At 37.7% G+C, this 15837-nt stretch overlaps 1 protein-coding gene across 3 annotated transcripts in view; it reads left to right on the forward strand.

Annotated features, from left to right (window-relative positions):
• LOC129373484 (transcription factor COE1-A-like) overlaps nt 1-15837 on the forward strand; it is a 93480-nt gene that overhangs the window by 67067 nt on the left and 10576 nt on the right. For all 3 annotated transcript variants that reach the window (XM_055051440.1, XM_055051442.1, XM_055051441.1), the window contains exons 10-11: nt 1909-2035; nt 11921-12009. In XM_055051440.1, coding sequence (XP_054907415.1) covers nt 1909-2035; nt 11921-12009 — 216 coding nt within the window. The remainder of the gene's footprint in view (nt 1-1908; nt 2036-11920; nt 12010-15837) is intronic.

Raw genomic sequence — 15837 nt, forward strand, 5'->3', positions numbered from 1 at the left:
TCCTCTACAAAATGTTTATTTGTCTTCTGACTCCACTCACGGTGTGCGCCGAGTGACCGTGGCTGCCGTCCAACAACAACAGTGTCTCTGTATAGTTGTGTGTGTGTGTACATACAGGAATGGGTGTGTGTGTGTGCATATGTGTGTGTCTATTAAGGGCTAAGGGGTTTGTTTACAGTGTTGAGAGCTGCACTTACGCACACTAACATGTGTACAGAGTCTCAGTTCAAACTGACTCAGCTCTCTGAGCGTTCCTCAGGCGGCATTCAAAGGGATTTTTGGCAGATGAATGTTTCATTTGCACTCAACCTGGTTATTGATTGCGAGGCAGGAAAACACAGTTGAGCTACATCAGTGTGTGAGATATTATTGCACATTTGCCAGTTTTTATTCATCTGTTTCCTACCTGTAGATTTCTCTGAGTTTGTGATTGCACTCAACTTTTCTGTTCCCTTTTGAAAATTTTTGTTTTTGTCACATGAGCAAAAATCTTCAAGCTGGAAGTTTCACTGAAAATACTTTTACATCAAATCTGTATGTCTTTATGCCCTTTTTGTCTGTTTTGCCTCTATTGATTAAAACTAAAATAGTAAAAAAGGAAACAATTGTCAACCACATTTGCATAATTCTTCTGCATTAGGCCTGAAATTATTTGTTTGGTGTTCAGTTTCAAGTGCCTCAAAAGTTAATAAATGCACCTGCCAATCTACAATCAAATCAAAATGAATGCTAAAACCATGGTTATTTAAAAATAAATACCTTTTTTGTGCCAAACACTTTATTTTAAGAAGTTTTACTTTTGTCAGTGACATCTTGATCTAAAATAATAAAGACCACTTCAAAAAAAATCTCCATATTTCTACCATTATTACATTAATTAACACTTGATGCTCAAGAAAATTATTCTGTAAAAGGCCCACCTGCCACATTTTCTTGCCTTTTTTTTGTAAGTTAGTTTTTAGGATGCAACAAAATCATTAGTTTAGTGAAAACCTGGCTGCCAGCAGGCATTTTGGTGGTGAACTTATAGCAGAATATCAGGGTCCTGGCACCTGCCTGCTTATAAATTAGTTGTAAATAGTAAATGATTTGTGGCTCATGCATTTGGTGTCATCTGAGACTTTACAGCAGGGCTGCCCACACGACAAAGTTCTTACACTTAGACCAGGCTTGCAGTATCCCCAACAAATGATTGTAACAGTCTTGGAAGCAAAGCAGCTGGACATCCTGTGCTCCCTTATTCTGGCAACAACTGAAAGAATTTCACAAAGCCACTCAAAAGATCCAACATCATCAGTAAAACAAAGTCACAGTCATTCCCATTACACAGAGAACAGTGTGAACTGGAACCCTTGTAAACAAAGCTCCCACATCAGTAGAAATGTTTACACCTCCAAATTGCACATATGGGGTGGTTGCTTACAGACTGGGGGAAGTTAAGTTATTCACATAGCTGATTAAATGCTAGATGTAGTTTTTACTCTACCAAAAAGAAAACTTATGCATCATTGGCAAAGATGGAACGAGATTTTGGATTCCCAAAAGATTTCCCCCTAAGATGCTCATCAAAACCTGTGCTCTTGTTTCCTGTGCAAGATGGCAGACTCAGCAGTGTTCATACCTCCATCCTCTAATGCCGCTGATAAGCCCATGAAAACACTAATGGTTAAGGCCAGGCTGAAGCTGATGGTTCAGAAACCTCCAGTGTAAATAGGGATATTCTGTTAACTGGAAACATCCCAGTGAAGCTTTGATAAGCATAGTGGTAACATTGCAAAGGAGCCATTTAAACAAATTTGTCTGTTCGCTTTAGTCGTTCATGACTCAGACACTTAAAACTCGAGATTTGAAATGTCGATGTTCAAATTTGGTCTTTGTTCACTGACTCTTTTTTTCCTTGTCCTGCAGCTGATTACGCCACATGCCATTCGGGTGCAGACACCTCCCAGACACATCCCTGGGGTCGTAGAGGTCACTCTATCTTACAAGTCCAAACAGTTCTGCAAAGGCACACCAGGAAGGTTCATATACACCGGTAAGTCCAAAGAAGACAGTAGAAGCACTTTTGCAAAGGCTGCTGACTGAGTGACGTTTAACTTCTAGGTCCAATGTTGCTTTTTGGAAACGCCAGCTTGCATTTGTATTTGAGAAAATGCCTTCGTATGTGTGTGTCTGAATGCCATCTCTGAGCTGCAGTTCACTCTCAGGCCAGACAGTGTTGAACTAATGACTGCAGATTAGTCAACATTAACGACCCACACTCGTTAGAATGTTGCCATAATCAGAGGCTCGTTAAAAAACAGCTACAATTAAACAGTCTGCTCTTTATATGCCTGCATGCTGAAACTATTAGTGAAATCATCCAGAACACCCAGTTTACTAACACACACAAACACACACACAAACTCACACACAAACACACACATACAGCATCCACAAACTACACAATGTTGAAAAGGAGTGTGTGACTTCTGAGCGGATTGTTCACTGTGAATGAGTGTTTTCCTGCTGAACTGAGCAAAGGAGAGGAAGAAAGCGTGTGTGTGTGTTGGACTTTTTTAAACGTATACCTGGAAATGAGTGGAGGTGATGTTATGTCTGGTATTGATCCGCTGCTCAACATGGCTCCAACACACTATAATGATGACGTCAAACAGCGAGGAGAAAGGAAGTATTTGCTGCTGTATAAACACTTTGAGGCAGTGGAAATTTAATGACTCCATCTATTAGCTGAAGATAAGGATTTAAACCTGATCAATAAGGATGACGTGTTAAGTAGTAATGGCATTAGTTCCACAATAAATAGTCTGCTTTCTTGTGTAAAACGTGGAAGAAATAATATTTCTTTACAAACTATATTCCTGACATTCTCGTTTTCATTGTTTATTTTTTCTGTTGATTATAAAGTTTAACTGAGCTCAACGTTGTGGCTGATTTCCGATCTTTTGTTTTTGCAAAGTTCTGTCCTGCTGATCCACATTTTATCCTGTTCTGTTCTTAGTTTAAGAACTATATTATAAGAAATCATCAGAACAGCACTGAGTAAGTCATTTTTATTAGCCTTCCTGCTGTGAGGGATCGTTCCAGTCTGAGGCCAATTTCTCAGCGTATTTTAAATTGATTGTCTTGGTTTGGTTTAGCTATAATATCCAGTGATCATGATATAGATAACATGCATTCTTAAAACACTTAGCAAGTAATTCATGTCGCAACAGTAGAAAAAAACTGACAGACAAAAGTATGACAAAAAACAAATCATGAGAGACCTGTTAAACTTTGTAATGCAGATATTTTTTTTTTAGAAAACCAAGACCTAAGTCACAAATTCAGTGGTTTTAAACTTTACAACTTTAAACAAATCAAATTAACAATGAGACTATAGGGATATGTAACATTTGGAAAACATTCAGATGGAATTTTCTGACTTAATGTTGCAAAGACAATCTGATTTGTGATTGACCCAGATTTGTTGTCAAACTTCCAGTCCTTTTTTGACATTTCAGTAAAACTTATACTGGATTTTGGCATTGGGGCAGTGAAATTCCATTTAACTGGCTAAATATATTACCTGCACACATAATATTAATGCATGGTATGTAATATATTATAGACAGCCAAATATTAAATGTAGGCAGTCTTATGGGATTGCTGTATTGCATACAGTGATGCAGTTTGATACATTGTCCCTCTTAAAAACTGCATGGACTTGAACTATTGTGGTTCTAAAATATTTTTTATACCAAGCTAAGGTTTTAAAGCTCTGTCCCACAAATGCTGTTGCCATTTCATTTCCTGCAGTATAAATCTCCTGCAGCTCTTGACCTTGCTAACATCCAGTTGAGTTTCTGGAAACATATTGAAGGTTTGTTTAAAATTTACCCCACGACTTGATTGAGAAAGCTTTACATACTGAAACAATTGTGCTTATGATGAGGCCAAATACTTGTGATAAAACTTGTTTAAATACAAATGTGTATAAATAACACATTTAAAGGAAGAAGGTTCTACGGCTTTGCATTGGAAAAAATGCAAAATGCTGTGAATTTTATTAGGTTTGACTAATGTCATGTTGAAAAAGATTATTTATGTATTTATAAATGACAGTTGTTCCTAAACTTGTTTCATTATAACTGAGTCATTTCATAGAGGAAACAAAGTTCTTGGTTCTTGAATATAATCTTAAATCAAAATCTGCCAAATTTTGGGCTTAAATGTATCTTTACCTTTTGTTTTTTGGAGGTATAACTATGGGACAAACAATAGAGGCTAATTTATCTTAGCTGCTCTACAAAAAGGGAAAGACAAGACATTGTACCCTTCGGGAATAGAGATTGTTTCTCTTTCCTCATAAGTCAGGATCTTACCACTAAGAAGTGAGGAAAATGATAAGAAAATCATTGAGTAGCATAAAGAGCCATTTATTCCCATGTTTTTGTAGATAGTTGTTTGTATTGTCTTCTCTAAGGGTTGTGTTTTTGTAGAGGGTTCTGGAGACCCACCACCACTTGTCGATCCTAAATACCAGACATGGAGCAGAACTGAAACAATGTTTCAGTTGGATGATGCTGTAATTTTTCTTTTGGTTTTAATCGGCGCTTTCTCAAAACTTGCATGTGTGCCTGTTTTAGTGTTATTCTTCTAAAACATTTTTAGACCAACCCTGGGGCTAACCAGCAGGTAATTGGTCTGTCTGGCATCCAACTCCTTTTCCTATTGGACGGTGGTGACCCCTGGTGACCTGGCGATTGGCTGATCGCTTCAACATGCGACCCAGGAAACACGATCCGTTACTACGGTTGCATGACCCCGCCTCAAGGTTGACTTGTCTCAGGAAGGTCCTGGCAGTGAAAGCTGATTGGCTACTTGTGGTTTTTCAGTCCTCTTGCTGTGGTTCCCTCTGGGTGTGAGGGCTGCGCGATTTAACATGCTCACGGTCTCACACACATGCGAAAAGCAACCCTGAACGCCACACTAGCAGGGTCATGTCTTACACAACTTACCACACACACTTTCAAACAGGGGCAGGAGTTGAAAGTAATTGTAAATCAGACTGATATGAGAGAAAGATGGTGAGTAGTCTGGTTAACAGATGGTCTGCCACATTGAAACAGTCCACACACACAAGTAAATATGGTGCCGTATGGCTGCTTCATCCGCCTGATGGGAAAAATTAACATTCTCCACATCACACACTGCTGTAAACACACTCAACGGTGCAAAGTGACAATCAATAAATGCTTACACTTGCCAACATTAACACAGATAAAGGAAACAGAGCAGTGATAGGAAATCTACAGCCAGGTCGTGGACAGGAAACCTTCAGCAAAGCATATCAAACTTTGGGAAAAAAATGGACTTTCTCTCTTTTTCAAACATTTGAGTCTCACTTTTGTTGTCTCAAAGGGAGACAATAAGAAGTTGAAGTGTAGTAAAAGAGATACAGCACCAGAAAGACAGACGGACTTTTAAAAACCAGATTGTAAAGTATTGATCCCCTCATAAGTAGATCACACATACAGTACAGTGGTACACACATGCAGATACACACATGTACAACTGCGGAGAGACGGTGAGCTCAGGAGAAAGAGATCTCATCTCATAAGGGGAAGAATGAAGCAATAATTCAGTGGTATTGAACTGCTGGCTGGCCAGAGAATCAATATCACCACACCTCCTCTTCGTTTCCTCCTCCTCCTCCTGCTCTTTTTACATCAGTCCTCTTTGTCCTTTCACCCACCCAGTTTTAGCTTTTGCCTTCCGCCCCCCCTGTTCCCCCATCTGTGGATTCCTTTGTCTCAGTTCTCCCAAAAGATGATGGAAAAAAAACACAATTGTATTGAAGCTGATTGTGTAATATTTCAGATTTCACCTTTTTTTGCTATTATTCCCCTCTTTTCTTTATTTTCTCTCTCTCCTCCATTCACATTTCATGGTGGAGCAACACTGGATGGTCTGTCCTCATGAAACTTCTATGAGTATTGATCTGATGGCGGCTCTGGACTCTGAGGGAAAGAACAAGGCTGAAGGAGGAGGACGTGGAGGAGTGATGGCTGAGCGGACGGGTGGGTGAAAGTGGCAGAAGGTGTAGTTAGTGAGGAGGAGGAGGAGTGAGGAGATGAAGCAGAAGACAGGGATGATGGGGGTGGTAAAGCAGAGTTGGAGGGATTCGTGCTGAGAAGGTTTCAGGGGAGCAGCAGGGAGGCAGAATTAGTGAGATGAGACAGGTTCAGGTTTCAGTGTCATTCGCTCTGATGAAGTGTTTATGTTGTGTTTTGTGAACAATGTGCCACGACAACATATTTATGGCTGATTTTATGTGTTCTGCCGGAGCAGTTCTTGCTAAACAAAACAATAAATTTTACTCTGAAAAACATCTGCTTTTCGTTTGTCCAAATCTGGAAAGTAAGCACTGGGGGATTTGGGGGGAGTACAATAAGTGTTTAGGATTTTAATGGACAGAATGCCTTTGGTGGTTTTACTTGCACTTTTTAAACTGATACTTAATGAACTCGACAACTTCTGCTGATCTGATACTGATTCTGTTTTTGTACAAATCCTTGGGTGGAGTATGACCTTAAGTCTGCAGTCGGTGCTTTGCATGAGCACTCATACCTTGATCATAATTTATGTCATATACAAGCACAAATAAGGCATTTTCTCAGAGATGAATATCTGAAAAGTGTGGTGTACATGTGTCGCCAGCCCTCATGAGTTAATATTTTGCAGAACCACCTTTAACTACAGTTACAGCTGTGATTTTATGTGATTTTGGTGGTTTTTTTGTTTTTGTTTTTGTTTTGTTTTTTAACTATGGGCCTCTTGGCTGCTGATTATTGGTCTTATTGTGTAATAAAATTAGTTGGATTGCCACGTGTTGGTTTGTTCAACATGTTATAAATATTGTTTTGTAAACTAACCGTGATTTAAACTTTCTCCCCAAATTTCTCCTTGGCCTGTCCTCAGTGTCTCTTGGTCTCCATGATACTGTTTGCTCCTGAATGTTCTCCAGAAAACCTCTGAGACCTTCAGATAATCTGTGTATTGAGATTAAATAGCACACAGGTGGAGTCTGCTTTGTAATTAAGAAGAGTGACGGATTTTATTTTGGGGTATCAAAATAAAGAGGGTTAAATATAAAGGCATAGCACACACGTCTTTTCCCTCCACTTCACAATTCTTGTTGCTCTACCGCATAAAATCCTAATCAAAAACATTAAAGTTTGTGTGAAAAGTTGTGGATTAATTTTAAATTCACACAGGCAAACATTCACACATCATTTTGTTCTTAAATAAACATTGTTCCATTATTAATGAGACAGTCTGAGATGCTTAAATCATCACAACTAATCTAAGCTGCGCTGTGATGTGATGAATGCGCTTATCTCTGTGTCTGTGTGTTTCTGTGTGCCATATTAGTGCTGGCATCGGTTAAACGTCTCCAGAGATGCTCAGAGAGAGGATCTGACACTGGCAGTTGGTTCTGACAGTTGATATCCCGCCGACTGTTAGGCAGCTGTTTTTCTAATTTTTTTGTTTTCCCTCAACCATGACTGCATGCTCTTTTTCTGTTTTGTTTTTGTCTGTCTCCCAAAGTTCTTCCTCTTTACTCCTTTCCACACCCTTCTTCTCTAACTCGCATCACTCCCTTTTGGTCTGTTTCTGTCAGAAACACTGCTGTCTTTAATTAAAACAAAACAATCTGGATGGTTTAAAACAACCAACATTCAGTGCAATAAGACAAAGTTTTTGCAGGGTTTGATGTATCTAAATAAGTCAAGGTGTTCACATGTCATGCAGTTCATTAAAACCAAGAGAATGACAAAATTAACGAAAATACTATAATGTTTTAGGACGCAACATGTCAGAAAACTACTTAGTGAACTAAAACAAGAAAATAAAAAGAAGAGAAAAGATGAAGACAGTATCAGCATTTTATTAATTGTTGGAATGTCACTGAAACTCTAAGGTGTTTTGGGTTCAACAAATTACACTAATTTGACATGAAAGGAACAGGAAAGCCTTAAATCCCAGAACTGATATGCACACTGTGCACCTGCTCTACCATTCAAAACCTAGTTCAATAGAGTAATTACTTAATTCTGGCTCCTCATTCTGAAAAAATGCTTTCAAATTAAGTGACAACTTCATACCAAGACAGATACTGCATTATCTTAAGGTTTCTATATTAAGATTAAATTAGAAGATTGTTCCTCTTGGTTAAATCTGCATTTTCTGTTCTTTTTTTTCTTGTGTTAGTCTTTTTTCTTCCTACGCAGACCCGCCCTTTTCTACCTCTAATTCATGTCCACATAATTACCATCAATAAATCACAGAATCCTAATGTGCCCAAAGGGCCTCCTTTAAGCACGTAGAAATGCTGTCCACAACAGCTCAACATCTGGACCAAAGCACATGATTTATAAAGTAATGTTGCGAACAAATTAGGTGGTTGAGAACGTAACAGAAACCAGAGACTTGGGTGTGATGTGTGAATAGCACAGACATATCTAAAACACACATGCTAAAAGAAGTTGCACAACAAGCAAAGGACATTCATCTGCAAGTAATTTATCAGTGCTTGCTGTGGAAAGTACCAAACATCACCGCCGCAGCTGCACTCTTGGACTTCATGAATGCAAACACACCCCTTTGGTTCCCACAAGTCCATGTTAATCCAGCATAACTTCCTACCTCCACCTCGCCTATTGCTGAAAGTTGTTGAACTTTCAGGGTTCAACAATGTGATGATGACATAAGTCAGCATTTGTCAATAACTAAAAAAAGTACAGAAATACTGCTCAAACGTTTTGATGCTATCCTGATAGACAGAGCTTTCAGAGCTTTCCTTGATTGACATTTTGATTGGATAAAGACTTTGGATGATGGTAATTGGAGCATTAAAGGGGCCCTTAAGTGTTCTTTAAAACCTCTTCTGATTGTATCTGTACTGCTATTATCATGCAGATGTTTTTGACACTACCAGTTTGAAGCTTTTTAGGATACATATATCTATATGTATATATAAAATGTATTTAGTTGCTTGCACTGAATCACAGCTGATTTTGAAGTCATCTAAGAAGATGACATTTTTTTGGAAGCTTTGTTCTGTTCATTATCATTATTATGTAACAAAACCTTTGTGGTGTCATTTAGGTGGAAAATACCTTAATATAATATATTCTTGGTGCAGCACTAAGGAAGTAGCTTCACCCCGACTCAACCACTTGAAGTTACCACATATATTGTAATTTTGACGCAACGCAATAAAAAATATCTCAAAACATGATTTACAAACGTCCAGCTTTGCATCCCTGAAAAAAATCCCCTGAGTATTAGTTGAAAAGACAGAAACTTTTTCTTTGTCCAGTGTCTCTCAAAATGTCCTGGAAATCCTGCAGACCAAAGATTGACTGTAACCAGATGGGAAAGGGGCCAAAAACTAAATATTTCTTGATTTTTGTTGTAGTATCATTATTATTTTTATTTTTTTTATTATTTTTTTGCTTGTTCTTTTGAGCAGTACAGTTTTTTTCTGGCTGGATGTTTTTTCTTTGTGTTTTATCTGAGACTTGGATTAAAAAATAAGCTAAGAAATACACGCTGCTATATTAAGTATAGCATTGGGTAAAAATTATTCCCATTACTTTTATATTTTAAAAAACATTTTTAAATGAAATTAATTAGTTTGTCAGTGAGTGGTAAGTTTCTTAATTTCTTGCCAGTTTGAAACAAGCGTGTAAAAAGACTGAAAGGATCTCACTATGAAATTGTTGATGATTTGAAAGCATCTTTCGGTTTATTCACTTGTGTGGCGCACACAGACGTTTCACACCAGAGTAAAGACTCTTACTGTGAAGGGTAAGAGTTGGAGATGGTGAGAAGGGAAAACTGGACTTTATTGTTGAGCCATTTTGTTTTGATGTTGTTGGAAGAATATCTTGATCAAAGATACCATTGTATGACGTTTATTTCTATGCCTTAATGCTCAACTGGAGGAAAACAGGAAATTATTTCATCCAAAATAAAAAACCTGCCTCAACCTGCTTTAACAACATGATTAATCATTTTTAGATGTCTTTTCCTCAGCAAATGACTCGCAGATTTAAATATAAAAGCACATGCCCACTTCTCTAACCCACTTCTTCTATAACTTAGAAGATATACATAAATATATTAACAAAGTTCAGCCCAGAAATATAAACACCTCCTGTCAGTGGGGTATTTTGAAACAAAAAGAGAAGTGATTGTTTCTCCTCACTAGTCTGATTCCCTCCTGCTGATTCCTGCAGATGTGTGGATTGTGTGTGTGTGTTAATTAGATTTGCACAGCTGGGCTAAACACCAGCAAGAACAGTGTTAAAAGTGCAACATGTAACATTTTGAAAGTAAGATCAGAAAGCTTTATAATCACACTTATGACTGATGTTTAACCAGCTAAATTTAATTTCCATATTTTACTGTGTATAACACACAAAGGCTATTTGTGAAACACTGTGCTGTGAAATTTTTATCCTCTCAAAATTGGTGCAAAGTTTTGCAACAGAATAAGGGCCAGTGGTGGACACATAATGGACATTATTTTATTCTGACAAGCAGAGAGAATGAAGAGCTTTTAATGAACCACTTGAAAGCTATCATGTTTTTGGAAAAGGACTTTGATCCATGCAAAAAGGTTTTTAGTTACTTGATGGGGATACATTGTTACATGTCCTCTGCTTTACTCTCTGGGCATATACATTTCACACTCAGTGCTATTATTTACAGTTGCATCAGGAAGCTATATTTGGAAAGCAAAAATCTATATATGCAATGTATGTGTTCCCTGACAGGTGGTTGTTTTGAATGCTGTCCAAATCCAATCAGTAATGCATGTGGAAATGTGAAGCTTTAAAATGGCCTTCAGTGACTCTTTGTGTTTGTATTGCTCTTTGGGTTCATTGTGTCAGCTTTTGAAGACATCTCTCTCTAATCACTGTTGGGCAGATGATACGAAGCTCTACATGTCTCTTTGAGCGAGTGAAATTTCTAAACTCCACACTTTGGCAAAGAGTTTAGACACAGTTAAACACTGGATGGGAGACAGTTTTCTTCTATTAAATGAAGAACAAACTAAAATACTTAACATTTCGCTGGAACGATGACAAATGAGCATCTTGTAACTCTGTGTACTTTGGCAAAATCTTGTTAGGAATCTTGGCTTAACTTATAACTCAAGTTTCACTTTGGATGCAAAAGTCAAATTCCTGTTTTTCTCATTTAACAAATATTGCCAAACTGAGATCCTTTGTCTCACATCCTGAACTGTAAATAATTATTCATACTTTCATCACGTTCAGATTATTTACACATTTCTTGGCAAAACGTCCCGAGAACGGTTGGTAGCAGGTTGTACACAACTTTATAAAGCTCTCTTTTATTTTAGTTTTATATTATTTTTATTGTCTCTGTCTTGCATTTTATTTTGTATTTTAAGTAATGTCACTGCTTTTGTTGTCTATTTCAAGCAACTTTCCAGTTATTCTATTTCTCAGATTCTGGTTTATTGCTTTAGAAGTTATTTTATTGCTGTTTTTTTGTATTTAATATTTATTGTGCTGCACTTTCTTGCAACACTTTAAGTTACTTGTTTTTATTTCTGCAAAAATAATTTGACCCTGAAACTGGCAAATTGACAGTACTGATATGATACATACTTTGAGTGACCTTTATTCTGCAGAGATCTTGACTTTTTTTTCTGCAGCAGAACCTGATAAGTCCGCTTGTTAAACAAAATACTTTTAATTTTCAAACTGCTGGAGTCAGTTTGAAAGATATCTGCCCTTACATGAAATATAGTATCAGAGAAAAGCATGGACTGTTTAGTGTAATCTCTGTTAAGTTTATTTTACTCATCGTCTTTCTATTCCTCTCTTTTCTGCAGCACTGAACGAACCAACCATTGACTATGGTTTTCAGAGGCTTCAGAAGGTTATCCCTCGGCACCCTGGAGACCCCGAAAGGCTTCCAAAGGTAGCAAAAGCTTTTAGCTTGATCTTTTTCCAAAGTTAAGATAAAAAAAAAACTTCTTAAGAAAAGAAAGGAAATACAAAAAGGTAATATTTGAGTTCGAAAGCTTTGCATTAACATATAGGACAGAATGCAAAGATATGTTTGTGTTTCTTTTTACTCTGCCAAGCAAAATATGTGTTTTGAAATCTCAAGTGGGTTGTACGTTTACCTCTCGATGAACTCTCATCGTATGAGCTTCATAAAAACAGAGCGATTGATTCTTTTCCAGATCAGAGAGTCATATTTGATTATTTGTTCGTTGGCTGAAATTCAAACAAAGTGTTGAGAAGATCAGCAGATGTAAATAATTAACAACAAACGATGAGCTGTGCTTTGATACCAAACTCTGTTATCGTGATCTGTACATGCAGGAGGACTCTCCTCGTGGTGTGGCTGTTTTCATGTGAGGGCTCGGCAACCTGATTGAAATTTGAATTTTTGGGAGAGGTGGGGGGGATTTGGCGGTCTCCTGAAACAGCTGCTGCTGAATGACTCCTCTTTGTTTTGGAGCTGGACCAAGAAAGGCTGTCTTTGGTGTGACATCATGAAATAATGGGCGCTGGTCATGATGTGATGATGTGTTGATGCTCTGATGTCAACACAGTCATGCCAACACCCTGCGTTCGTCCACATGTGTTATCAATTGCACACAGTGTACATCATGATTGTGGGAATGTGTGCAACACTGAACACACCAAAACGGTCTGTAAAAACAATACTGTAAATGTTTCTGCATCTGCAAATGCAAGCCCTATGTTCTTACTGATTTTTTTATTTATATATACGTGGCCAGGGTTTGTTTTTCTGATGGGACTCTCCTTTCCTTCTGGGTGTGAAATTAAAACTCAGGTCAGAAAAAGTAAAACATCTCTACCAGTTCTGCCAATTTTTCTTGCGTTTAAATGTTTATATGTAAGTAGTTAGAGAGAAGAAGCAACGCCATTGTTCTGCACAGAGTTAGAAAACATGATCATACTTTCCAGTCAAGTTATCAGACTGGCCCCTTACTGAGAAATAAACATAATCCAAACCAACATATTCCAATTTAAAAAAGTAATTGCCCCATAAAACTTTATGACTGCATGTTTCAGCAGCAGCAACAAGGCAAATAAATAAATGTGTATATTGTTTAGATTCACCCAAAATGCAGTGTGTTTAACTATGATCGGACAATTTAAAGTCACAACTAATGTACAATGAAGTGAGTTCATTTATTCCTCAAAGTAGGGAACCTTATTCATCATTCCATAAATTAAGGTAAGTCATTTAGGTCCCTGGACCAGATCATCATACTGGTACCAGGATATTTATTTGTTGTATTGATCCATGATGTCCTCTTTTTTTTGTAATGCTGTGTATTTTTTTATGTCGGATGTAGCAACACTTTCTAAAATATTCCCATTTTTCTTATCAATCCACTAGTGCCAAATATCTCCAGATATTTGAACCTTTCACCTTATGTTATCATGCAGGTTCTATTTAAGTGGTTTGTTGATTCCACAGGTCAGTTGTGTATTAATTACATCCTTGTTCATTGCAGAAAATGGTTTCAGGTTTTGAACTTTAGGGGTTCAATACAAAAGACGACAGAATAAAATCCTAATCTTGCAGTTGAAGCTAGCAGTTTCTTATATTTGTGAAATATCCTTCTGGTTCATGTTTTTTCCCTCCCATTGTAAGTTTTATTTTGAGCAACATGATGTCACCCAAGATATTTCCAGGAAAAGCCACAAAGAGAATAGTTATGCTGCTGTAAATACACAAATCGATCAGGGATCAGGTTTTCCTGATCCCTGAATGATGAATGATGACTATAACTGGACCCAAACACAGTATTGCTTTTAGATGTTGTTTTTCCTCCTGAAAGATTTTGATCCAAGTTCTGTGAAGGTATTAGAAAGGAGAACTGTAACTATTATAGCAGTATTGCAACAGTATTTTGATTCCCGTTTTTTTTTTTCTTCTTGTTTTGTTGAATGTGAAAAATATGCAATTCTGTTCACTGGCATCGAATGCAGTGTTGGCTGCTTGTCGAGTATCAACCAGTCAATGTATAATTTCTAAGAGTGTGTTGGCGGAACCACACAGACGACAGACAGACGGAGCAGTGGAGTGTGAGAGAGGATTACCAGTGAACAGCCGATTCTATAATTGTTCAATGAACATTCAGGGGATTTTACTGGCAACACACACAGGCAGGCACTCGTTCAGCTGCCAGTTTGTGTCATTGTGATCTCCTCAGCATCTATCTGACACATACAGTTTGCACCTTACCCTGTGCTACTCTCTGTTTCATACTGGGACAAAGTGACATTTTGAAAAACTACTCATCTGACCCTCTGGTTCGACTCTTGGTTCATTTAGTTGTTGAAACTACGGTATAAATCAGACAAAACGTTTCCTCTTCTAGGGCTACAGGGATTTTATTTCTGTCAGCTCAATACCACAGCAATAAAAGTGAGAATTTCCACAACTTATTTCAAATTTAGAAAAACAGATTTTTGTAGTATTTGGTAGATTTCTGTTCAATCTGTGCAGCACACACAGTTACCAACAGTGAAATAAACTCACAAATAAAATAATTATTTAAAAAAAAAAAAAAAAAAACAAGTTCAAAAGAAAAAGTTCCCGGTATCCAAAAGCTCCAAATCTGCAGTGATAAACAAAATTTTGACTCAATCACTATTTTACACAAAGTTTATGCAAAGGACTCATCAAGGGCGGGGAATAGGATGTCAGGAGCAATTAACATTAATTTCAACCAACTGTAAGGTTTTCTTTGAGAACTTGGAAACATTGAAATAATACATCACAACCAAAGTAATTTACTCTGTCCTGATGTGGAAGAACACTGAGGCGCTGTCACTGAACATACAGAGACCAAACTGGGGCTAAAGTCTAATATATAACTTTTTAACCAATAAACTCACTACAGGTAGACACTGAAGAGTGATGTCTCAACAAAGTAGCATCAGCAGAAAAAAGTGGTCTGGTTAGAGATGGGTGGTTTCTTTATGTGACTCACGCTGCTGACATCGCTATGCACCTCATTTTACTGATGTCATACCTTCACGAGGTCACATCATTGGCAGCACCAAGATGAGTAATCCTGGATGAGTGTGAGTAATGCAGGTGATGCGTGAAGATATACTGAACGTGAAACTTTCCAACATACATGCAGTGCTGAGATGTATAAGTGTGTGACTCTCATGCACTTAAATCGACTTCACCACCAGGGAGAGGCAATGAAATCTGAACCACCATCTAACAACAGAGATGATGACCAAAGAAAATTTGTGGACACATGTCGATACCACTTCCTATGTGTGCAATTGTGTCCCATGTGAAAAGCATGACATCATATCTATGGGAAGGGTGACCCTCCATGTACGGCATCCCTAATGGCCCATTAGATGCGGATCAAGCTGCTAATGTACCAGCATTAGCAAGAAATAAGTCACATATGTGTCATATATGTGCTTGTTAGGCACATGCACGTTACACACACATGTGACCCCGACAGATACTCAGCCCAACATTTCCTAGTCATAATGCATACAACATGTGTGCGTGGATACTGAATGGCTATCATTTTAGCACAGCTCATAAATCAGACATTAAAAGCACCTTGACAGCTCCTGTGAGTCTTTTCCCTCTTCCAATAAAATGTCTTTTCTGTCTGACTCAGTTTTCTCCATATTTTCCTGAGACAGATCCCAGGAGTTGGCAAGGGAAAGAAAGGTTATTGACTGAAATAGTTAGGTAAATTAGCACATTGAGATAAAAGTT

Source organism: Poeciliopsis prolifica, unplaced genomic scaffold, assembly GCF_027474105.1.
Source record: "Poeciliopsis prolifica strain line A6 unplaced genomic scaffold, Auburn_PproV2 SCAFFOLD033, whole genome shotgun sequence".
Lineage (NCBI taxonomy): Eukaryota > Metazoa > Chordata > Actinopteri > Cyprinodontiformes > Poeciliidae > Poeciliopsis > Poeciliopsis prolifica.